Source organism: Lichtheimia ornata (genome assembly GCF_029851405.1).
Source record: "Lichtheimia ornata isolate CBS 291.66 chromosome Unknown scaffold00002, whole genome shotgun sequence".
NCBI classification, from domain to species: Eukaryota; Fungi; Mucoromycota; class Mucoromycetes; order Mucorales; family Lichtheimiaceae; genus Lichtheimia; species Lichtheimia ornata.
The window spans coordinates 1,234,348-1,256,751 of NW_026695322.1; the positions used below are offsets into that span (position 1 = coordinate 1,234,348).

The following is a 22,404-nucleotide window of genomic DNA, read 5'->3' on the forward strand; positions in this document are numbered from 1 at the left end:
TCCATGGTTGCAAAGTAGGTGCTGTATGCTTTGGCTCCAGTATCCCAATATCATCCATTGCTGTGAAACACCTCCTTTCGTCAAAGATATAAGCCCTTTTCTCAATTCCATCCAATCCATCACCATCCTCAGCCGTATTCATGTGACACGATCGATCGTTCCTGCTGATGACGCGCCAAGTAACCAAAGCAACATTCCAGGACTTCTCATCATTGCACTTGATCGCATCCTTCCATCCATAACCATTGCAAACTAATATCGCTGCTGATGCGCTCCATTTCCCATCGATCCTTGGTCCCTCTCTTCTTGAGTCACTTTCCATCGCAGCTCAACCAGTTGAAGACTCCTTGTATTGTGGCGTAGTTGATGGCTGATAGTGCGTCATTCAAACTAGACATCACGTTCTAAATGGGCCAAGCGAACCAAACCTGTCAATGGATCCACCTCCTTCCATCACATGTACCAAAGCATTGCATCATTCTGATCCATATCCATTGTAATTCGTATGTATTGAAGCAAGTTGCTACAGTAAATAAAGCTGTTTCTATACAATGGCTATCTGCTGTTCACGTGAAAAGACTGTAAGACGCGTTGCTGCAAGTAAAGAACGCTGTGGGATACGATAGAGTAAAGAGCTTGTTAATAGCAACTGGTGCATTGAATACTGTTACATTGGATTGCGGCAGGGAAGCGCGTCAGAGCGTGTGTTGTAGAAGAGTGACAACAAGGCTGTGTACACGCCATGGGGTTGCTATTCATTCAATGTTTTTCGGATCAAGGCAGTTGTTGGAGCGACATGGTAGGTTGAAGCAGGACAATAGTTCGCATGGTGGTAGTTGTACTTGAATGGGGCAGCAGTTGAGAATGGGAGGAAGAGACATGAGGCTGGGAGTGGAAGACCTGGAAATTAAGTAGATTTTTTTCAAGTTAGATGATACTTCTTTGTTTGAGCGTTGTTCAATCAAATCCTCTCGGATCATGAAGTTGCAGGATGGGCATGTTGGGCTGGAGCAAGACAATCTTTCGTATGCATTGGATTGGACAACAAAGGTGATTGGGAGGAATGGGCTATTAGCCGGCAGTTTACAAATAACTTTGCAAAATGATGTTTGTGAAATTGGATGATGTTCTGTGTTTGAGCGTTTTTCAGTCAAATCTCATCGGATCAAGAAAGTTGAATGATGGGCATGCTGGGCTGGAGCAGGACAATCGTTCGTATGCATTGGATTGGACAACAATGGAGAATGGGAGGACTAGGTTATTAGCTGGCATTTTGAACTATTTCTAAATAGTGTACAAGAATCATGCATCGCCTGTGCTGAATGACTCAAGTTACACAAACACGCCCTCTGCATCTTTTGCTCTATTATAGTCATACTACTTTACATTAAACAAAGACCACTTCTCATATAGCATCACGCTTACAAACATAAAGGTGCCTGTATCTCCCAACTTTACAATGAAACGTGTGGTTTTGAATAGAGCAATGTGCTCGGCTTGACCAACTGTACCTTGGGTGCCAGTTTCACGATCGAGCTTGCCAATCCCAGATTTCGCAAAGTCGCCACCAGCCAAACTAGATCTGGGGGTCGACCTCTTCGACGACGACCAAAAAATATTTTTTGGGCTGTTTGCGACATTGAACGCGAAACTTTCACACAAGGTGCTGTCGGCCAAGCCGAGCCCATTGCTCTATTCAAAACCCCACGTTTCATTGCGAAATTTTGAGATATGACTGTCTTTATGTTTTCACTATGCTGTAAGCGTGATGGAGTTGCTTTTTCCTAGTGGATGGTGTCGGCTGCATTAACGGAAAGATGAAGAGCTGAGTGGAACGGTGAAATAAAGGAAACGGAACGTGCCCAGCAGCAAGGCCTGAATGTGTATACCCTGCCATATGAGTCGAGGTGTCCATGTACAAAGTCATCTATCTACTATCAAGCACCCTTTGGTGCACAACTGCTATTAGGGATGACTCGAAAGGTCTCAACAAATACACACGTAAAGAGATACAATGACGGGAAAGATATGATATGGAACAGGGGAGGAAACAGAGATGATGTATGATAGGATTGCACAATGATGGGAAATAGAATGGGAATATGGGTATATACTCCTTCGAATAGAAACACACACACTAGCCGGCAAGGCACACACAAAGGCACACACAAAACTTGGGAAGATCACTCTTGGTTCTTTATTTGATGTGGGGTTATTTATATACTTTGGATAAAATTGCACTACATGGAAAGATTGTTTTACTGATATTATGCATGGTTTGTGGGATGTTGGGGTGAGGTCTCGGATGCCGGTCTTTTCATTTTGGGCTGCTTCATCACATGCTGGGCTGTCATCCTTCACTACAACGGCACGTGGTGGTTACACAAACGCGTCCTTGACAGGTTGCTACACAAATGGATGGTGATGATGATTGCCTTTTGTGAAGATACGTAAGTAAAACAGCATCCAGTAATGAAGGTGTGTCAAGGTATGTATCACGTTTGCATGCAGGAGAAGGTGGAGCTGCATAAACCAATTTGTATATGTAAAAAGATACGTATACATATTGAATGAGTCACTCATCCTGAAACCCAATGGAGGGATCTCTTCACTTTTTCTCTTCTCGAGCTCATCCCACTTCCCACTCCTCCTTATTATATTACAAAAGCCATGTACTTCTTGCATGACCGATAACCGGACCACCTTTATTATTCCATCTTCGAAGCAATAGTATGTAATCCACAAGCTAGCAACCTCCAACAAGCGTGTAATAAATAAACAATGCTTTATTTCATCTAGCTATCTTGCTATGTGCTGTACATTGCCACCACCATCGTCGTAGTCGTCCTCCGTCATCATTACTACTCGTACTCGTCATCAGTCGTCAATCTCATCCGTCACACCAACATCCAAAAATACACGAGTTAAAAAGAATGGGATCTTGTAGGCTTCCTTTGAATCTCGTTGTCGTCATCATTGTCATTGTTGTAGATGGGGTGATCATCGTAATCGTCATTGTTGTGGATGGGGTGATCATCGTAATCGTCATTGTTGTGAATGCGGTAATCATCGTAATCGTCGTCTCTACAAATAAGAAAGCAGGCAAGTTAGACCATCTGGTACCGGGAATGATGACGATTTGGTATACCGTTAGGCGATCCTCTCTAAGGAAGAAAGCAAATCAGAAGGAATTCACAAACCAAATCACCACCATACGAGCAACGTTGGGCGATCCCTTGTTCTTGAGAAGGCACTGCACGAATCACGCAAGGCCAGTTCGATCCATGGCAAGGAAGGACTCACTTACGTAGAGTCCAGGCTCATAGTTGTCCTCATTCATCCTCCCCAAAGAAAGAATGATCTCCAATCCTTCCAATCATTTTCCCACCTCATGAAAAGAAATCCTCAAGAGAAAGAACGAGCCTATCACGAGAAGAGCGTGTTGGTTAAACACATTCACAAGCTGTTGCAAATCCCCTTTTACCTCAACACGGCGACCATGCTCTTCCAACAACCCATCGTCATCGACCCATCAGCTCATACGCAGGCCTATAGAGCCCTGGACACGTTCCAATAAGCTTTTTCCAGCACACTTGGCTAGTGCAGAGCGACGCAGCGGCCACTTGATACAGGCTGGGACTCGAACCCCAAGAGATGATGATGATGCCTCAAATTGCATTGCCTGACCAAAGAAACCTATTCAATTCATTATTAGCACACACACAATAAAACACCCTTTTCATTGTTTGTTTCATTGTACTTGCCTTTTCCATATACACAAAGACTCGTTGTTGTTGGTTACTGGAAACCGAAAACCATAGTGTAGTATAGTTCAGCCGAAACAAAACGCCAAACCAGCCAACGTCTTGAAACCAAACTTGCCCTCTATACAAGCTGACGCGTCAATGGTAACCAAGTCGGCTGCAACATTGGACTCTGAATGTACCTGTTGACACCAAGCGTAGAGCGGGAATAGCAACGAACAAGAGGAAGCAACGATATCGCCATGGCAACCACCAACCACCAACCACGCTCATTCCTCAGCACTTGGACACACTCACTCTCCCTGACAATGCATGTTCAGAACTACATTAACACCTCACAGCCAACAAGATCACTCTTTGATAACACATTACCTTGATCGAGATGTCGTGAAAGGAATAAGGAAAGGTGGGAGAAAAAGAAGAGAAGCGTTGTCTCAAGTTGTGGAGCTGCTGTCCCCCAAGTTTAAATTCCCCTACTGCTATTACACTGAGGCCACTCAATTATCCTATACACACACTATCCACCCATCATCATCCTCGTAATAGACAATAGATACACGTGAATGAAGCGAATGATCCCCACGTATAGCAAAAGGGTGTGTGCCATTTTACACTTTACATGATAATGATGATCCAACAACAGCCATTACCTTACTACCAAGGTTAGCTCGAATCAAGGAAGTTGAAGGATGAACATGCTGGGCTGGCGCAAGACAATCGTTCACATGCATTGTTTTGGACAACAAAGGTGAATGGGAGGAATGGGCTATTAGCTGGCAGTTTACAAATAACTTTGCAAAATGATTTTTCTCATATTGGGCGATACTTCTGTGTTTGAGCGTTTTTCAGTCAAATCCTCTCGGATCATGAAAGTTGAAGGATGGGGATGATGGGCTGGAGCAGGATAATGAGGATGGTTGTGGTGTTTCGGGGTTGCAGTGAATACCACATTAACGGTTATAGCAAGCTGTTCGGGGGTGTGTATAAAGAATCAAAGAAAAAGACACGTAGTTATCGTGGATGACACAGAAGATCGAAGCACTTTTGGCAGAGTTATTGCATATTGGCCAATGTGGAAACTTGCTTCTTTGATGAAGAAGGAATCAAATTTATTTATGCTGCACATGCATTCAATGCGCTTGCGTTGATGACAACGTTGGTCATGAAGTAAGACGTGTGTTGGCTGTGTGCTTACCATTAGTACGTAGCTGGCGTTAGTCACGTGAATGAGGTACAAAGGGTCCATAATGCGGCGGGGAATTTGGCTGTCCTCTACAAGTGCCCTTTCTTTAACTTAAAATGTCAAAACGACCTTGTTCCACGAGCACAGACTTGTCACCAGCTGCAAAGCGTCAATCGACAGCCCATTCGTTCCCAGTATTCCCATCGCATCGTTATAGCGGCAAATGTCCAGAATACAAGCAGCCTGTCGAGATACAATCATACAGCATCGATGCCAATCGTCGGGTGTGGTTCGATCAACGAGAACTAGTGTGTATATAAATGAGCAACACTATACCCCTTGTTAACGAGGTCGACCCTTACCAGAAATACTATATCGAGCCAAAGCTATCTTCACCAGGACCTTGTCTTAGCCGTGGATATGATCGTTTCATCAAGCGTGATGAGTCCGTGCCTGAACATTTGGATACTTTGCTGGATACATTGACGACGGCACGTTTGAATGGATCACCCGATGTGGATCATGTTGATATTGTACGTATGGATCATCTTCTCTTGGGGGAGATCTACTATTGACAATGACTGGTTTTATAGGTCACATGGCGTGGGATCATGACCAAGATCTTTTGTACTCCTTTCACTCGCAACGAACCCTGGGAGCTACGTGCAACGCGATACAAGGTACACAAATTGTCTATCATTGTATATGCATAAGCACTTAACAACATGATTAGAATACCATCTTTATGGAAGAGCAAGCAACCGAGCAAAAGCTACGACAAGAACAGACCATGTCAGAACGTCAAAGGTTGATGTCCTATTGGGGATACAGCTTTGAATCCATGTGCACGGCAACCGAACCAAAGGGGGTACCGGATCCAGATGATGTGCCTAATACCAATGTCCAATATTGTGTGGCGGTGAAAACGAGGCTTGGCAGAAACACAATTGCAATGGGAGCTGAAGTGGATTGCATTGAAGGCAAGACGCGTATTTTAAATGGGTGGATAACAATGTTACTTACTTGAGGTATATGTCTAATAGGCGAGAAACCAAAGGATGGCAATCTTTTACGGCAATACGTCGAGCTCAAGACGTCAAGGAGGATGGATACCCAGAGACAAAAGGAAAACTTTGAACGGTAGGTCAAAAAGCAGCTATCATCAAGGTATCGTATTAATCCTTGTTCAGTTTTAAGCTTCTCAAGTTTTGGGCGCAGTCATTTTTGATTGGTGTTCCCAAGGTGATTTGCGGGTTTCGAGACGACGATGGTGTATTGAGTCATTTGGAGACTTTCAAAACATTGGAAATCCCACGCAAAGTGAGACATGGCACAGGTGCATGGGTAAGGATTTCATATAAGGGATTGCAGGTCCATGTGCTAAGAACCATTATAGGATGCTTCAGCGTGCATGAATTTTGCAAATGAATTTCTGGATTGGCTCAAAAAGGTTGTGACAGAAGATGATCCTACAGTTACATATTCGATCACGTGGAATGCACCATGGAGAGAGATTCGAGTATCGCGTGCTGGACATGTCAATGTGTTTCTTACACAGAGGTATCTTGATGGCGAGACAAGTCATGATATTGGTGGCCCTAGAGCACAACAAGGATCAAGCAGCAATTAGACAATGTTGGTGATAATAAAACTTGATCTTCATGAAGAGCTGGTCATGTTGGATGTTTTGGATGAATGGGATTTGAGGAAAGAAGAGAGCGATGTTGACGTACACGAGTTGGATAGTTATTGGTTACGGTTGCGAATGTGTTAACCCCTAAGCGTAGTTGGCTTTGCAAAGTCGGTACCCGTTTGGCATCGAAAATCGTTATCATTTACAAGCAAGGTTTAGATGATAAATGGTTGTGGGTAGGGAAAAGGAGTGCTTAAATGAAAGAATGATACATCTAGAAACGTTGCTCAAATAAATCAGATACTTTGATAAGCTTTGTTGGTGTCTGTTGGTAAATCCATTGCAAAGGAGGAGAGACATCTAATACACCAAGGTTTCCTCCTTGTCTTCCAAGTACGAGGTCTTTTTGTACAAGAGATGACCACCACCCATTCAAATACCACGTATCCATATACACATCAACAAAGGAAACAAAGGTACAAGTGGTGGACTGCATTATCCAAATAGCGGGATGAATTGAATGAGCGCAATTTATTGAGCATGGTTGCCATTGCCTGATATGGATTGCTTCTTTTTTTCCCTTTCTCCTCCAAGGTTTCTCGACACTTTACACCATGTCTGCCATATCCCAAGCTGAAAGAGCAAAATATGCCGAGATTTTTCAAGCACGCGGTCAGGTCAATGGTTATATGCCTGGTACGTTATTCTTTGTTTCAACGACTTTACGAGATGACGCCTTACCTTTGTATTCCTGCAACCATCAGGGTCCACTGCTCGCGATGTGCTTCTTAGTTCCAATCTCCCTCCTCATCGACTTGAACGCATCTGGTAAGCTATGGAATGCTTTGAATGGCTAGCAAAAGTAGGCTTACGTTGAGACGACAAACAAAGGGATCTTGCCGACATTGACAAGGATGGCAGCCTTGATTTCGAAGAGTTCTGTATCGCCATGCACCTTACCTTTGATTGCATTAATGGTGTCGAACCACCCATGAGCTTGCCTCCCAACATGGTGCCAGCCAACAAGGGTCATCTCGTTGCCAGTGTACAGCAACCACAGCCTACAGGTGTCTATCCCCAGGCGACGGGTATCCAGCAACCACAGCCCACTGGTATTCAACCCCAAGCTACAGGCTATCAAGGTTCGCCAGCACCTGTTGCACCCCAAGCAACTGGATACTATCAACAACAACAACAATACACGCCATCACCACAAATGCCTCAATACACTGGATACACACAAGCATCATCGCCTGCTGTCGAGTTTAGTTGGGACATGTCATCCGACGACATGATTGCATACCAAAACATTTACGCCAAATACGCAAACGATAGTGGAAGAGTTCGATGTGAGTATTACAAACACTGTTGAAAAGGAGAAGGGACAGTAGCCAATTGATGTGAATCACCCTAGTTGGCCAGATGGAGGATTTTTATTCAACCTTGGGATTGTCGCGTACTGATCTATCAGCTGCATGGTGAGTGTCTCTTTTGCATATGTGTACGTTGGATCAACAGATGACTTGAACGATTATATATATGTCTATGATAGGACACTTGTCAATGTCAATCATTCTCAATCGCTTACTCAGGATCAATGCCTTACATTTTTCCATCTTCTCAACCAACGAACAAAAGGTGCACCCATGCCCAAAGAATTGCCACCCGATTTGCATGATGCCTTTGCTGGTGAATATGCTGCTGATCTTGGTGAGCGTCCCGGTGCTGGCACAGGTGCACGCAAGGGCAACAATACCCCAATGTCCAAGAGTGCTCAATTGGCAGATAGCTATGTCAACCGATTAGGTGCGGCAAGTACATCTCTCACATCCAAAGGTACATGTCTCTCTTTTGGTAAAGTGGATTATTGTAATAACATGTATGGGAATTAGGTTCATCTGTCAAGGGCAACAAATATGATGAGGAGGACATGTTGAAGCGTGAATTGGCTGATCTCAAAGAACAAGTCAAGCAAGCTGAACGTCGTGCTGCTACAGCTGCACCCAAAGATGATGACTCTTATGAATCATTTTCTTCTCGTCCATTGCGTGATCAATTCCAAGCTCTATACGATTACAAGCTACGACAGTTGACAGAACAAGCCGATGTGGATGATAAAATACGTAAACAGGAACGTGACATTGAAGCTGCCAGGGATGCCGTGCGTCGACTGAACAGGATCGTGGATGATGTACGAAGCAAGAAACGAGAATTAGAAACCCTTTTGGATGAACGACGTGCTGAAGTACAAAAGACACTGCGCCTCTTGAATGAGGAAAAGGCATGAGATCATCATATAAAATCCATTTTTTTACAAAGTTTATATATATAATACGTGTGTGTATACAAATGCAGAAAGGGGTGAATGATGGGATATACATAAATGAAAAGTCTATTTACAAAAGGGATGATGCGTTCAAGCGTCATGATGATGGCATTGAGAGGATTCTTCAAGCAACTTTAGGCGTCGAATGTATTCAGCTTCCTTGGCGGCCCAACCTCGTTTTTCAGATTCAAGCAATGCATTATTAAGAACCAGCTTTGCATTTTCCGTTTGAAGTTGATTCACCCTGTTTTCAAGGTATTCAATCTTGAGGAACTTTTTCATGCGAGATCGACGAGCAGCATAGGTGTTCTATTTCAAAATGAATCAGTCAAGCTGCCACATCCATAAGATATATATATACATACCCTTCGACGTCGCAAAGTGTCTTCATCTAAAGTGCCATCCTCTGCTGGTTCAGGTTCAGGGAGCCTTCTTACACCACGTGGTTTCGGCAGCGGTTTCCGAGATACAAGTTCAGTCTCTTGATCAAGATGTAATTCGGCAGGTGGGCGGTCGTTGCCACCACCCCATGAGATGTTGAATACACCTCCAGAAGATGATTCAGCCGTTGCATTATTATTATTGTTGTTGCTATTGCTAGAGCTGGCGACTGAAGATTGGATGGGTGGTGTTGACGAGCTCGTCGTGTTGTTGTTGTTGTTGCGATACTCATTCCAGAGGACATCATCCGAGGCGTTGTCAGAATGCTTGTCTTGGTGAGTGGATATGGTCATGGAATCAAACTGGAGAGCTTCTCCCAACGGCGGAAACAAATCAGGAATAGCATTGCTGTCATTTGCAGAATCGTAACGGTTATTGTTGTTATGAAAGGTGTCGGTCATAAGGCTCACTGGGAAAAAGGAGGGAGTGTCTTGTGTGGCGGTGCCAAGTTGCCTGTGATAAATGACTCGGAAATCCCAGCATTTGGTGTGACAAACAACACATATCTTTGGATCCAAGTGTACAGGGTTGGCTCTTCTTTTTGTGTCCCTTAATGCCATTTTAGGTGGGAATGTGTAAAAGACTTGATACCAGTAGATCATAACCCTTCCTCTAATGAAGGAAAGAAAGGGCCATCTCTCATCCTAGTTAGCTGTCAGAGTCACAAAGGAGAACTTGAAGATCAATAAAAGACATCCATGACAAGCATTTTAGTTATGATACATGAAGAAACTTGGGATTCAAAACCTATTCATTGTCCAATCTAATAATAAACAACGCCTCTCAAGTGGCAAGGGGGGGGGATGATAAAACTACTCGACGCAAGTAGTGCATACTTGGTTGTCTTGCTTGCTTTCTTCCTTTGGTTGCTGCTTAGTCTCCTTATCATCGTTCGTACTTGCTGGCTTTTTCCGATCCGAATGACCAAGTGGCATATCGGGGGCAATGATATCTCGAACAAGTTGTTTCTATAGCGACGCGATGTCAAGTTCGTTGCCATCCAACCATGTTCTCATAGCAACCTACCACTTCTTTGACTTCGGGGAATCGTCCTTTCTCTTTACGGTCCCAAATCAATACTAATAAGCAATGAGTGAGAACGCTATTGAAAAAAAGACACCGTATCATGTTTACTCACCATCATTTACTTTGACGCGGAACACTGCTGAATCACCAGGGATAAGAGCCAGCTCACCAATCTTTGTGTCAAATGTCGTAAGCAGTTCCTGACCAAACCATGCTATTCAACAACAATGATATCGATAAGCCCAACAAAGAAGAAGGCGACTCGTGTTGTAAGATAGACTCACCTGCCCGTAACATCCAACGACATTTTGTGCAGTACTATTATACAATGAGAACCCATGTCGTTATGGGATGACACACAATGTTGCTTTACCTCGATCGAGACACGAGGGTTTCTGATATCCAAAGCGGTCGACATGGTTCTTCTTGTGAGGATGAAAGAGACCACCGAAGAAAGCGCGCTCATGCTTACTCAGATGATGGGCTGATGTGACTGTGTATGATTGGAATCGGAATACCAGTGCAACCATGTTGCATGAATCTCATTATCAAGCTTCACATTAATCTTTACGTATATATATACAATCATGAATTCTCATTTTTATTTGATCCAATTACTGCTTGTTGTTAACAGCGAGACGAGCATTACGAGCCAATTGACGAGCATTCAAACGAACAACCTTTTTGCCAGCAGCTTGGGGAACCGACTCAGCCTTCTCAGTAAGGATGACTTCAATGTGACAAGGAGAAGACATGAAAGGGTTGCTAAAATGATGATGATGATGCCATGTTAATACTCACAGTGATCCCTTTTATATATACACGCAAACTTACATTCTACCGTGAGCACGGTAAGTACGACGACGGTGCTTAGGAGCTTGGTTGACAATGATGCTGGAAATGTAAAGTTCCTCAACGTTCAAACCCTTAGCTTCGGCGTTGGATTCAGCATTCTTGAGCAAGTCAGTAACGAACTTGATAGACTTGACGGGCCAGCGACCTTGAGTCGTCTTGAATTGCTTGACTTGGGAAGTACGGCCAACACCACCGTTAAAGTGGCGGAAAGGGATAGCTTCCTTGTGCTCGTTGACGTTCTTCAAGTAAGAGTAAGCCTTAGTAAGCTTCAAACCTTGGATAGCAGCAGCAACTTCGTGGGTGTTCTTGAACTGAAATACGTGTTAGTTGGGTTGCCTAGATACATGTAGAATGGAATACTCGATATCGTTACGTGAACACGGAGATAAGAACCACGCGACTTGGCAGCTAAACAAGACCCCCATTTCAATACATGGCATGAACGACTCATCGTTTATCTCTTTTTCTCTTACCCTTCGAGTCATCGGCCGGAGTAGCAGCGTATCTGACCATTTCGAATTGTCGTCAACTATCGCCATGGCAACGGCATTAGAATCCATATAGAGAGCATCCTCTTTTCCCAATCTCATCATTCTCGTCGATATCCATCCACGCATCCTTTCAATCCATCCATCCACTCATCCATCCATTCATGATGATCGTTCATCGATAGTAGCTTACCTATAGAAATGAGAAGAGGGGAGTGGATTGTCGTGAAACCATCCGACCTAGAAATGGCTACCCGATACTATATTGCCCCGCATTGCGCTCGTTTCCTCCCCCAAATCTCGATGTCCACAAGACCTCTGTATAATTCATAAGCCGTTCTTGCATATAAATAAACACAATGATGATTGTAAAGTATAAAAAAAAGAACAGAGCAGTTAAATGTATTTGTATTGATTTAAGTGTATGAGAGAGAGAGAGAGAGAGAGAGAGAAAAGGAAATTTGCAGTATGAATATAAGTGAGGAACAATATAACGCAAAAAGAAAGAGGGGGTTGCTACAATATGGAATGTTGAGGGGGGGAAAAGTAAATACAAGGAGAAATTAGATCACGAAGACACCAAAGGGAGGACCTCTATTGCTCATAGTGCGGGTAGAGGTGAGAGATGATGGGCCGTGGTATTGGTATCGTTGGCCGACGGCGCCGACAGGTTGCGGATGGTTATTGTAAGGAGATTGATCGAGTTGTTGTTGTTGATGATGATGCTGTTGTTGATGTTGATGATGGTAAAAAGATGGAGATAATTGATGAGTAGGATAAGAAGAATGATGCTGTTGGTGAGAATATGAATCAAAAAAAGCGTTGGTGTGATGGTGGTGGTGGTGGTGATTGTTGAAATGGGATTGTTTGGTGCTGATGCACTCCCAAGGAGCACTTTCAGTCCATAGTGATGTTGGTTCGGTGGTGATGATGGGTTCAATAGTAGTAGTCGTAGAAGTAGTAGTAGTTGTTGTTGTAGTAGTAGGTGAGGTAGGATGGTTGTTGTTGCTGCTCCAAGCTTGCCATCCACATCCTCCGGTCCATTTACGCATGAATGCCAAGAAACGGGCTTTTTCTTCTTCAGTGATGCTTTCAGTGGGTTTTCCATGATCTTCAGGCTCCAAAGTGCCTTCATCATCAGAAGCAATGCTCGAAGTTTGAGAAAGGGTTGGCTCGGATGAAGGACCGACAGAGGGAGAGCGGGGCTTTGATCGGGTGGATACCGGCAACGAATCGTACCACATATTGCGTTGCTGGTGTTGTTGTTGCTGCGGCGGCAATGATGACATGCCCTTGTTGTTGCTCTTTGCTGCTGTTACTGATGCTGCTGCTGATGATCCAGAAACGCGCTTCTTGTCAACCTTGGGCACCAGCGTCTTGAGACGTTCAATCTCTTGTTGATAATCGACCAAAGAATTCATGCCAGCAAATGGATCATTTCCATCACCCACTGAGACGTCTTTACGTTTGGCGGATACCACGTCATTCCATGTAGCTCGCTTGGATTTCATTCCCGTATCCACACCATTCGTCAAGGTGCAAAAATTATCGTCACTGGAAAAGCGTGCTTCCGTAGTAGACTTGTTCACCCAGCGAGTAGTAGTGGCAACTTGTTGCTTGTTGACCATACGACCACGTACTTCCATTGTTGTTGTAAAGGGATGGTGAATGGCAGACGTCAATGCTTGCAATGAAGAAATGGAAAAGAAAGATAGAGAGAGTGTGTGTGTATAAATGTGTGCAAGAGTGTGTATACGTGGAGGATCTTGTTACGAGATTCTAGTGTACAAGTATGGCGACTGCTGAGAAAGACGCAACTGGGAGTATGGAGAGAGAGAGAGAGAGAGAGAGAGAGAGAGAGAGAATGAAAGGTATATACAAAAAAGAATGAAAAGGATGCAAAAAGAGAAAAAAGAGGTGCTTTGTGTGAGAGTGTGAGTGTTGTGTGTGTGAGAGTGGAGGAGGAGAAAAAAAGTGTGCGTTTTGGGCGAAAAAGAAGACAAACCGCAGCACAGCTCGGCAAACAACCCGGAAAAAGGTGAGTCACTTCGGAGACAGAGACTTTTGCACCAAACAGCGTGCGTGCGTGGAAAAATCTTCTAGGCTCTAGCTTGGTAACCACATCCCCCATGCTGAAATCTATTATCCCTCTTCCATCCCCATCCATTCCCTTCTTTTTACTTTTTTACAATCCCCCATCCACCCTTTCTCTCTCCCCCAACAACAACAACAACCCATGTTATTCATTCATTCCCCCTCATTTCAAATGAAAAAATTCGGATGATATGTATTTACAAGTAATAGTAATAAATGCAAAGGAGGTGATATTTGTTACAAAGCAATGATGATGAAGGGTGATTATGCACAATGGTATGAAGATGAAGATGATGATGATGGGAACTCTTGGTGGTATCAAGGGGGAGGACATACATAGTGTACATCCAAGGGATGCCCAAGTTAGTGCGCCGCTGTTGCTGCTGCTGCTGCGGTAGTTGTAGTAGGCATTTGAAATCGCTTGCTGCATTGTCTTGAGCATCCACTGCACTTGTTGGGTGATCGATCCATCATCGTTGTCATCATGGATGCTTGATGTTGTTGTGGCGCTTGTAGCAAAAAATAGCCACGGCTTTTACCGAGCATGTCCAATTCTCGCTCCTGCATTGATTGAAACAGCAATTCGGCATCCACCCACACGCTGGGATATTGTCCACGGGCAACATCCATGATCAACACCATATTTTCTTCCTTGTTGTATCCACCAATAGGACTAAAATGACCTCCTTGCTGTCCCATTTGCCCAATACGAGATCGAGAATAGCTAATCACCATCACTTGACGGCTATTGTTGGCAGTGATGGCTTCCAAATCATTGAGGAATTGTTGATATCGGGTAAATCGAGCTCGTCGTGCTTCTACATGGCAATGCGACTTTGCCAAGCAGCTGAATTCATCAAACGACATGCCTCTCAAGAGCACTTCTTCTTTGCTTGAACATGTTTCAAGGAGTTCATCTAACACAATGTATAAGCATCTGTAACATGTTCATACTCAGGTGACACAAATGTGTTGCTTACCTGAATACCATCGCCAATTTCCTTTCCAACGCCGCTTGGGATCGATTTCAAGTGCATTGAGTGCCATTGCCACTATAATAGGTTGCACGACCATGTTAGAAATCAGATTTCCCATTTACTTTTTAATGACTACTATGTACTTACATGAACTAACACCTCCCAACATGGGTGATGATTGTGTAGAAAAGTTGCCCATGAGCTTGAAAAAGCTTTCAGTATGACCCTGATCCATAGCACCACGAAACAATCGCTTTCCTTCATGAGACGTAAAATTGACAAGCTTGCTTGGAGACTTTGGATGCATATGAATGGGGAACATGTCATCGGCAACGGTGTTTGGTGTAGAAACGGTTCGTGCAGTAGCCATGGTAGCAGTACGTCGGCAACGTGATGGCATAGATTGTGCAGCAGCGATGCTGGCGGTAATGGCTTTTCGGTAAAGTGGCAAAGTGAAGCTCATCGTTATTGTTGTTGTTGTTGTTGTTTAATGGGAATCAAGAGAGTAATGCAAAAAAGGGCCATTTGATCACCTCGATATATATAAAGGGGAGAATGTCAATATCAGATACACGCTGCACCGCCCGCCCAATCTGATTAAAGCACAGCCATCAGATCCCCCCATCAGATATCTGATGCGGGGGGAAGCGGCTTGCCTAGTTTATCAGATACCTCTCCCCCCAAATCCCAATAGCAGGTTTTCTTACGCTCTTGCCCTTTTGCTATGTATGCCAGATCATTGATCTCATGTTGTTCTCGGATATATTATCCTGCAAACTATGAATGTTGGCCCTAGTCATCATTCAAAGAGAGTCATCGAAAAAAAGAAGGCGCTCATTACAGGGCTTGCGATTATCATCATTGCGTTGAGTTGTTGTACAAAGCATTTGCAAACTCCATTCACCACATCAAGATCTGCAACCGTGCGTTCAAACATTCATATCAGCGTCGGTGCTTATTGGTTGATAGTGTCCCCCTTGTTTTCTGCATAGCCGATAAATCATGTTTTATGCGATATGATCTTAGTTTCCCATGGCAATCAGATCCTCGATCATCATCTGATGAAGGAAGGCAACAAGGTTATGGATGGTGGCTATGTATCATTGATGATCTCATGAAGGCGACCCTCCCATTAGCATTACATCCAAAGCAAGTTGTTGTAGTGAATGCATGGCATTGTTTACTAGTTGATAATGATTCCCCCATTCATGGATTTCCATTCCTAGCGATTAGAGCGACCACAGAGAGTTACACTACTCGCTACGGCTGGTGGATACCCTTTGCCATGTAATAGAATTTCCTGAGAGAGCAAGATTTCTTCATCAAGATATGGATGGTATTCGATGATCCCTTTTGGGTGGTGCAAGAAACATCATCCCATCATCTAGTGCTATGTATTTGGAAGCAGGCAATGTAGCTTGCATTTTAAAAATGAGAGACATGAACCTATAGGCATGACCAAATTGGCAACCATTGATACGGTAAATATCGTTGCTATACGTAGCTGCTTATAAGAGACGAGTCATGTTATCCTCATCCATCTTCATTGGATAGGATAAAAGGCATTCGATTTTGAATACATCAAAGCTGTTCGATCGAGTGTTTAAAGCATTATCTTTATTAGCCTGGCTATGCATGGTGGATAGCTATCAATGACAGGCTGCAACTACGGATTCATTGTCATAGCATTTCATTTTTGATCCAATACAAGCGACGACTAGTGTTTAAATAGGATGATGTGATGGGCTCTTTCACATACAAAGATGCCATCAAATATCTCCATCATATGGGCCTATGGTGTTGTCATCATACAATTGCCCTTGACTTGGTAGAGTAGAATCAAGTATGATCCATCATCATTGTAACATGACATAATGAAAGTTAACAACCATTTATTCGTTGTGGCAGATAGGCATGATCAATGTATGCTAATACAAAGAAGGGTCGATATGGATATGGGTTGTAAATACCATCTACAGGAAATCATCATTACTGTAGCAGCAGCAGCAGTAGGTTGTTCACCTTTAAGAGGGACCAAGTCTCCGCTGAAGCTAAGCCACGGTTGAATGAAGAATTTTTGCAGCAGTGGCAGGTAGTGAAGTTCTCTCTCTTCTCGTTTCCCATCGTAGCGCAATGTCCACTTTCGAAAAGGTTCCTATCACAACCATCGTCTATTACGAGTAATGTGTATACTGACATTGTCGTGTCAGGTTGTTGTCATTGATGGCAAGGGTCATCTTCTCGGCCGTCTTTCTTCCATCATCGCCAAGCAGGCTCTTAGCGGCCAAAAGGTCGTTGTTGTCCGCTGCGAGGAGTTGAACGTTTCTGGCGAGTTCTTCCGCAACAAGCGTATGTGTTTTTCTTTATCATCAACATCATCATCATCATCACCATCATCATCATCATCACCTATACACGAGAACGATAAAATGAGAGAGAATACAAAAAAAAAGCTGATCAACGTATCTATATTATATTTATATAGTCAAGTACCACTCTTACTTGCACAAGCAGAACCGTGTCAACCCTCGTCGTGGTGGTCCTTTCCACTTCCGTGCTCCTTCTCGCATCTTGTACAAGGCTGTTCGTGGTATGATTCCTCACAAGACTGCCCGTGGTGCTGCTGCTTTGGATCGTATCAAGCTTTTCGAAGGTGTTCCCGCTCCTTATGACAAGGTCAAGCGCATGGTGATCCCTGATGCCCTTCGTGTCCAACGCTTGAAGCCTGGTCGCAAGTACACCACTCTTGCCCGTATCTCCAAGGAATATGGCTGGAAGTACCAAGATGTCGTTGCCAAGCTCGAAGACAAGCGTAAGGCTAAGGCTGCTGCTTACCACGAGCGTAAGGTTGCCCTTGCTGCCATTGAGAAGAAGGCTATTGCTTCCAAGGCCGATGCTGTCAAGGATATCAACGCCTCGCTTGCCGCTCTTGGTTACTAAGTGTGTCATTGCTGTGTGCGCGCATGGTTCCATAATAAAAAAACACGTTTGTTTTAAAAGATACTACTACGATTGGGAAAATGGTATTGGGATCATGAATGGGTGATGAGCAACCCTATTTCATGCAAAGGTAGCCTATGTATAAACCAGAACAAACCTTATTTGGATATGGATTTTAAACGGATTACGACGGGTGTTTTGCACACACACACACACACGTGGATTAGAGTGACACTTGGTACAATTATTGTGGCGTGGTATGGATCAATGGTTGCGGTGGTGGTGAGACACCTCCGCTCTCTCACATTCAAAACCAGCCAAAATTTTCCCACAATCCCGTTGTTGGTTTTGCTTCCCTTTCTTCCTTCACTCTTTCTACCATGGCCGCTCAAAACATCGACATCTCTTCCGATCAGTACAATCACATCAAGAGGTGCGTTACAAGGACACAACCAATACGTATGGCCGATCACTGATAAGTCTTCTATAGTGTCCCTCGCCCAAAAATCCTCAACACTATCTTGGATAACATTGGTCAAACACCTTTGGTCCGGATAAACAAGATTGGCAAGGAAGAGGGTCTCAAGTGTGAACTTTGTAAGTGAAGTGTGCATAGGATAGTTGGGTATCCATATTCACATGATTATCATAGTGGCCAAGTGCGAGTTTTTCAATGCTGGTGGTTCAGTCAAGGATCGTATTGCCAAGCGCATGATTGAAGAAGCCGAAGCCTCTGGTTTGATCAAGCCTGGAGTCAGCACCATCATTGAACCTACTTCTGGCAACACTGGTTCGTTTTACTTCACCCTATGTGTGTACAATGGCACACTCATTTTATCTATCTATGTCTCCAGGTATTGGTTTGGCACTTGCTGCTGCTGTCAAGGGTTATCGTGTGATTATCACTTTGCCCGAAAAGATGTCTCAAGAAAAGGTTGATGTTCTCAAGGCTCTTGGTGCTGAGATTATTCGTACTCCCACTGAAGGTAATCATCACACACACACACATGTCATTGGATAGGAGGGATCTGATCCATTTCTTTGGATAGCTGCTTGGGACGCTCCCGAATCCCATATCGGTGTTGCTCGCAAGCTTCGTGACGAAATCCCTCACGCTGTCATCCTTGACCAATATGGCAATCCTTACAATCCCGTTGCTCACTATGATACCACCGCTGAGGAAATCTTGGAGGCATGTGATGGCAAGCTTGATATGTTGGTTGCTGGTGCAGGTACTGGTGGTACCATCTCTGGTATCGCTAAAAAGATCAAGGAAAAGTGCCCCAATGTCAAGGTAGGCTATAGCATGCGTATACGTCAAGAGAGAGAGAGAGAGCCATGCATATTAAAACATTTATTTTAGATTGTTGGTGTTGATCCCCATGGTTCTATCCTTGCTCAACCCGAATCTCTCAACACAGCTACTGGTGGTTACCAGGTCGAAGGTATCGGCTACGATTTCATTCCTGAGGTTTTGAATCGTGGTTTGGTGGATGAGTGGTTCAAGTCAGAAGACAAGGCTTCGTTTTTGATGGCTCGTCGTCTCATTCGTGAGGAAGGTATTCTTTGTGGTGGTTCTTCTGGTACTGCCATGTCTGCTGCTGTTCAAGTTGCAAAGGGCTTGTCTGAAGGCCAACGTTGTGTTGTCATTCTTCCCGATTCGGTCCGCAATTATATGACCAAGTTCCTTAACGACGACTGGATGCGTGAGCGTGGCTTTACGGATGAAAAGTTTGAGGAGCAAAGCTTTGAAAAGAAGGCTGAAAAGGACTATGCTGGTGCCACTGTTGCTGATCTCAAGTTGAAGGCTGCTGTAACCACTGATAGCGAGGTAAATATATATATCTTCATGGAGTGTGTGTATACTTGGATATTCATATTGTACCCTTAGACCTCTTGCAAGGAAGCTATTGGCATTATGGAAAAGAATGGCTTCGATCAGCTCCCTGTTACTGCAGGCCCCAACCGCCGCATGAAGGGTCTTGTTACCATGGGCAACATCCTTTCTCGTATTGCATCCGGTCGTGCTGATATGTCTACCCCCGTTTCCAAGCTCATGTTCCACTTTGATTTGCATTCCAAAAAGTTTGAGGAAATCACTGTCAACACCCATTTGGATCAATTGACTCGTTTCTTTGAGACCAACTCTAGCGCTCTTGTTACCGAGCGTACCGAAGACGGCGTTCAAGTCAAGCATGTTGTCACCAAGGTGGACCTTCTTGCTTACCTCGTCAAGAAAGCATAGATAGCATCATCATCCAAATGCATAAAATTTATCATTACTACCCATTTTATACAGTACAATGAATATCACAATGGACCCAGGTCGTACATTGTTCACTTTCTCATGCAATCAAATCAGCTCATGGTCGTCGGGAAAACTTGCTTCCATTCAATGATGAGTGAATCTCTTTGATACATGCCCACTTTTGATAAAATTGAAAAAAGTCAACCATTTTCGTTGGTATGTAGCATGAACAATCCTATATAGCTAGGTCATCATGCGACGAAGACTACATAGGACTTGATGAATTTACTTGAAAGCCATTGGCACGGTGTTGTTGCGTGCGGCGTTCACACGCATCACTGAAAGCGAGTGCTGATTACGAATGGGGCAAAATCTTATGCCTGTTTGGTATAAAAGCAGCAACAGTGTGTGCCTGTTCCTTGTTCATTTTTCTTGTCTTGCATAGCTTTTTTCATTCACATTCCCTATATCAGCGTTTGGACTTTTACACCAATACACACACATATACTACGCATCATCCAATGGTTGGTTCCTCGAGCAAGTCAGCAGCAGCAGCAGTAATGCGAGCAACGAGTGCAGCAGCAAGTATGTCCTCTCTATAAAAAAAAACACACTACACAATGAAAACGGTTATTGATATGTATCTCCTCCTTGCAGCTGCATGCCGAAATCGATTCACCATCAACCCCGGATATGAATCCACTATCCAAAACCTTAGAATTGGTGCACACACAAAAGTGATTTGCCAGGGCACTGGTAAACAGGTATGTACAGCCTTTTTATCTTCCATGTCGTAGGATAGCTGATTCCATGTGAAGGGTACAGCACAAATGCAAGAAGCTATCAAATTCGGAACTCGATTTGTTGGTAGCGTTTCTGCACGTAAAGCAGGCCAAGTACATCTTGAGCAACCGGTGTTTGGATCTGTTCGGGAGGTAATGATAATAATATGGCATTCAAAATGGAAGCTGATGAAGATATCTAGGCGGCTGAAAAGATCCAACCTGATGCAACGGTCGTTTATGTGCCATTGGCTGGTGCAGCAGACGCCTTTCTGGAAGCAATCGAAGCCGAGATCCCCCTTATTGTTTCAGTCACTGAAGGCATCCCTTTTCTCGATATGGCACGCGTTAGAGCTGCTTTAGAAAGTCAAGACAAATCACGCTTGGTAGGTCCCAATTCACCTGGTATTGTATCTCCCGTTGGCCAATGCAAAATTGGCATCATGCCGAATCGTATCTATACACCCGGTCGCATTGGCGTTGTCTCTCGTTCAGGTACATTATCCTATGAAGCTGTCCAACAACTCACAAAACTTGGCATGGGTCAATCCCTTTGTGTGGGCGTTGGTGGTGATCCCATTAATGGTACAAGCTTTGTTGATGCACTCAAGATCTTTTTGGATGATGAGACAACGGATGGTATGTAATGTCGTTATATGGGATGCTGCTGCTGATGATGATGGTGATAATAATGATACGTGATATGGTATAGGCATTGTGATGATTGGAGAAATTGGAGGCTCTGGTGAAGAAGATGCAGCTGAATTCCTCAAGCAGTATAACTTTTCACAAGAGAACCCGAAACCTGTTGTCTCGTTCATTGCTGGTGTAACTGCACCTCCTGATCGACGCATGGGTAAGTTGTTAGGTGGTCCTGTATGCATATAATATTGACGTGTGGATGAAAATCATAGGTCATGCTGGTGCCATTGTATCATCTTTGGGCAAAGGGAATGCTCCTGATAAGATCAAGGCATTAAGAGATGCTGGTGTAGTTGTTGTCAATGCCCTACCCCAAGTAGGACTCGCTTTGCAGCAGGCAAGTAGTACATAGCCATTATTACACGTATTCCATTAACATGTGATCCATTAGGAAATGACAACAGCCGGATTGTTATAGTTCAATAAACGTTTATTCCTTCTTTGGTTTTTCAGATTTATCCTCGAGTGATGCTGCCATGATGTATGCAAGTGCCACTACATTAACCATGGCTGCCGCTGCTCCTGCTGCATAGGTTCCATTTCCTATACGTAGTCAAATAGGCCCATTGTCAGTAATCCCTCAAATAAAAGATACAGTATCGATACAACCGTTGAAGATACGTTCGAGTGTTGCATAATAGGTGCCGATCGGTAGAGCAAACATGGCAATAGTAAATGCAAGCAACTTGAAGACAACCCATGTGCTCACGGCAGCAGCAGCCTTTTCGGATCCAAGTGGGAGTCTGCCTTGGGTGGACGATGAAGACGATGAACTTGGCATGAGTAGTAAAAAGAAGGAAGACGAAGAAAGAGAGAGTGGGTGGAGTTATGTACGTACTAGCTGGGTCTACAACTGCTGCTACGCGTATCCATGGAAACCCGTGATACCCGTGTTTATGATGATGAGCAAAGTTCAAGTCAAAAGATAAAAGTTTATTCTTCAAG

At 43.9% G+C, this 22,404-nt stretch overlaps 11 protein-coding genes across 11 annotated transcripts; 5 read left to right on the forward strand and 6 right to left on the reverse strand.

The window, feature by feature from the left end:
• Nucleotides 1–5,063: 5,063 nt before the first annotated feature.
• Nucleotides 5,064–6,577, forward strand: O0I10_000932 (uncharacterized protein; the record flags this gene model as incomplete). The annotated part of the gene is made up of 7 exons (XM_058481031.1): nt 5,064–5,255; nt 5,313–5,480; nt 5,541–5,627; nt 5,681–5,927; nt 5,991–6,087; nt 6,138–6,291; nt 6,344–6,577. 7 exons carry the CDS (start codon nt 5,064–5,066, stop codon nt 6,575–6,577), a joined length of 1,179 nt encoding a protein of 392 aa, XP_058348595.1.
• Nucleotides 6,578–7,194: 617 nt separating this feature from the next.
• O0I10_000933 (uncharacterized protein) lies at nt 7,195–8,867 on the forward strand (the record flags this gene model as incomplete). Its single annotated transcript, XM_058481032.1, has 6 exons — nt 7,195–7,276; nt 7,345–7,408; nt 7,472–7,929; nt 7,995–8,058; nt 8,133–8,416; nt 8,473–8,867. 6 exons carry the CDS (start codon nt 7,195–7,197, stop codon nt 8,865–8,867), a joined length of 1,347 nt encoding a protein of 448 aa, XP_058348596.1.
• Nucleotides 8,868–8,996: 129 nt separating this feature from the next.
• Nucleotides 8,997–9,748, reverse strand: O0I10_000934 (uncharacterized protein; the record flags this gene model as incomplete). Its single annotated transcript, XM_058481033.1, has 2 exons — nt 8,997–9,215; nt 9,272–9,748. The coding sequence occupies 2 exons, from the start codon at nt 9,746–9,748 to the stop codon at nt 8,997–8,999; spliced, it is 696 nt and encodes a 231-aa protein (XP_058348597.1).
• A 411-nt stretch (nt 9,749–10,159) lies between these two features.
• Nucleotides 10,160–10,791, reverse strand: O0I10_000935 (uncharacterized protein; the record flags this gene model as incomplete). The annotated part of the gene is made up of 5 exons (XM_058481034.1): nt 10,160–10,315; nt 10,374–10,426; nt 10,486–10,587; nt 10,658–10,691; nt 10,747–10,791. 5 exons carry the CDS (start codon nt 10,789–10,791, stop codon nt 10,160–10,162), a joined length of 390 nt encoding a protein of 129 aa, XP_058348598.1.
• A 196-nt stretch (nt 10,792–10,987) lies between these two features.
• On the reverse strand, nt 10,988–11,741 carry O0I10_000936 (ribosomal protein L22; the record flags this gene model as incomplete). Its single annotated transcript, XM_058481035.1, has 4 exons — nt 10,988–11,138; nt 11,208–11,539; nt 11,602–11,636; nt 11,702–11,741. The coding sequence occupies 4 exons, from the start codon at nt 11,739–11,741 to the stop codon at nt 10,988–10,990; spliced, it is 558 nt and encodes a 185-aa protein (XP_058348599.1).
• Nucleotides 11,742–12,279: 538 nt separating this feature from the next.
• On the reverse strand, nt 12,280–13,362 carry O0I10_000937 (uncharacterized protein; the record flags this gene model as incomplete). The annotated part of the gene is made up of 1 exon (XM_058481036.1): nt 12,280–13,362. One exon carries the CDS (start codon nt 13,360–13,362, stop codon nt 12,280–12,282), a length of 1,083 nt encoding a protein of 360 aa, XP_058348600.1.
• An 811-nt stretch (nt 13,363–14,173) lies between these two features.
• Nucleotides 14,174–15,250, reverse strand: O0I10_000938 (uncharacterized protein; the record flags this gene model as incomplete). Its single annotated transcript, XM_058481037.1, has 3 exons — nt 14,174–14,727; nt 14,791–14,862; nt 14,935–15,250. The coding sequence occupies 3 exons, from the start codon at nt 15,248–15,250 to the stop codon at nt 14,174–14,176; spliced, it is 942 nt and encodes a 313-aa protein (XP_058348601.1).
• A 1,670-nt stretch (nt 15,251–16,920) lies between these two features.
• On the forward strand, nt 16,921–17,727 carry O0I10_000939 (ribosomal protein L13; the record flags this gene model as incomplete). The annotated part of the gene is made up of 3 exons (XM_058481038.1): nt 16,921–16,938; nt 16,998–17,136; nt 17,273–17,727. 3 exons carry the CDS (start codon nt 16,921–16,923, stop codon nt 17,725–17,727), a joined length of 612 nt encoding a protein of 203 aa, XP_058348602.1.
• Nucleotides 17,728–18,107: 380 nt separating this feature from the next.
• On the forward strand, nt 18,108–19,972 carry O0I10_000940 (cystathionine beta-synthase; the record flags this gene model as incomplete). The annotated part of the gene is made up of 7 exons (XM_058481039.1): nt 18,108–18,160; nt 18,218–18,324; nt 18,380–18,517; nt 18,582–18,713; nt 18,777–19,021; nt 19,091–19,558; nt 19,619–19,972. The coding sequence occupies 7 exons, from the start codon at nt 18,108–18,110 to the stop codon at nt 19,970–19,972; spliced, it is 1,497 nt and encodes a 498-aa protein (XP_058348603.1).
• Nucleotides 19,973–20,496: 524 nt separating this feature from the next.
• On the forward strand, nt 20,497–21,811 carry O0I10_000941 (uncharacterized protein; the record flags this gene model as incomplete). Its single annotated transcript, XM_058481040.1, has 6 exons — nt 20,497–20,560; nt 20,633–20,739; nt 20,794–20,910; nt 20,961–21,396; nt 21,470–21,613; nt 21,672–21,811. The coding sequence occupies 6 exons, from the start codon at nt 20,497–20,499 to the stop codon at nt 21,809–21,811; spliced, it is 1,008 nt and encodes a 335-aa protein (XP_058348604.1).
• A 78-nt stretch (nt 21,812–21,889) lies between these two features.
• O0I10_000942 (uncharacterized protein) lies at nt 21,890–22,240 on the reverse strand (the record flags this gene model as incomplete). The annotated part of the gene is made up of 2 exons (XM_058481041.1): nt 21,890–22,002; nt 22,069–22,240. 2 exons carry the CDS (start codon nt 22,238–22,240, stop codon nt 21,890–21,892), a joined length of 285 nt encoding a protein of 94 aa, XP_058348605.1.
• Nucleotides 22,241–22,404: the final 164 nt, after the last annotated feature.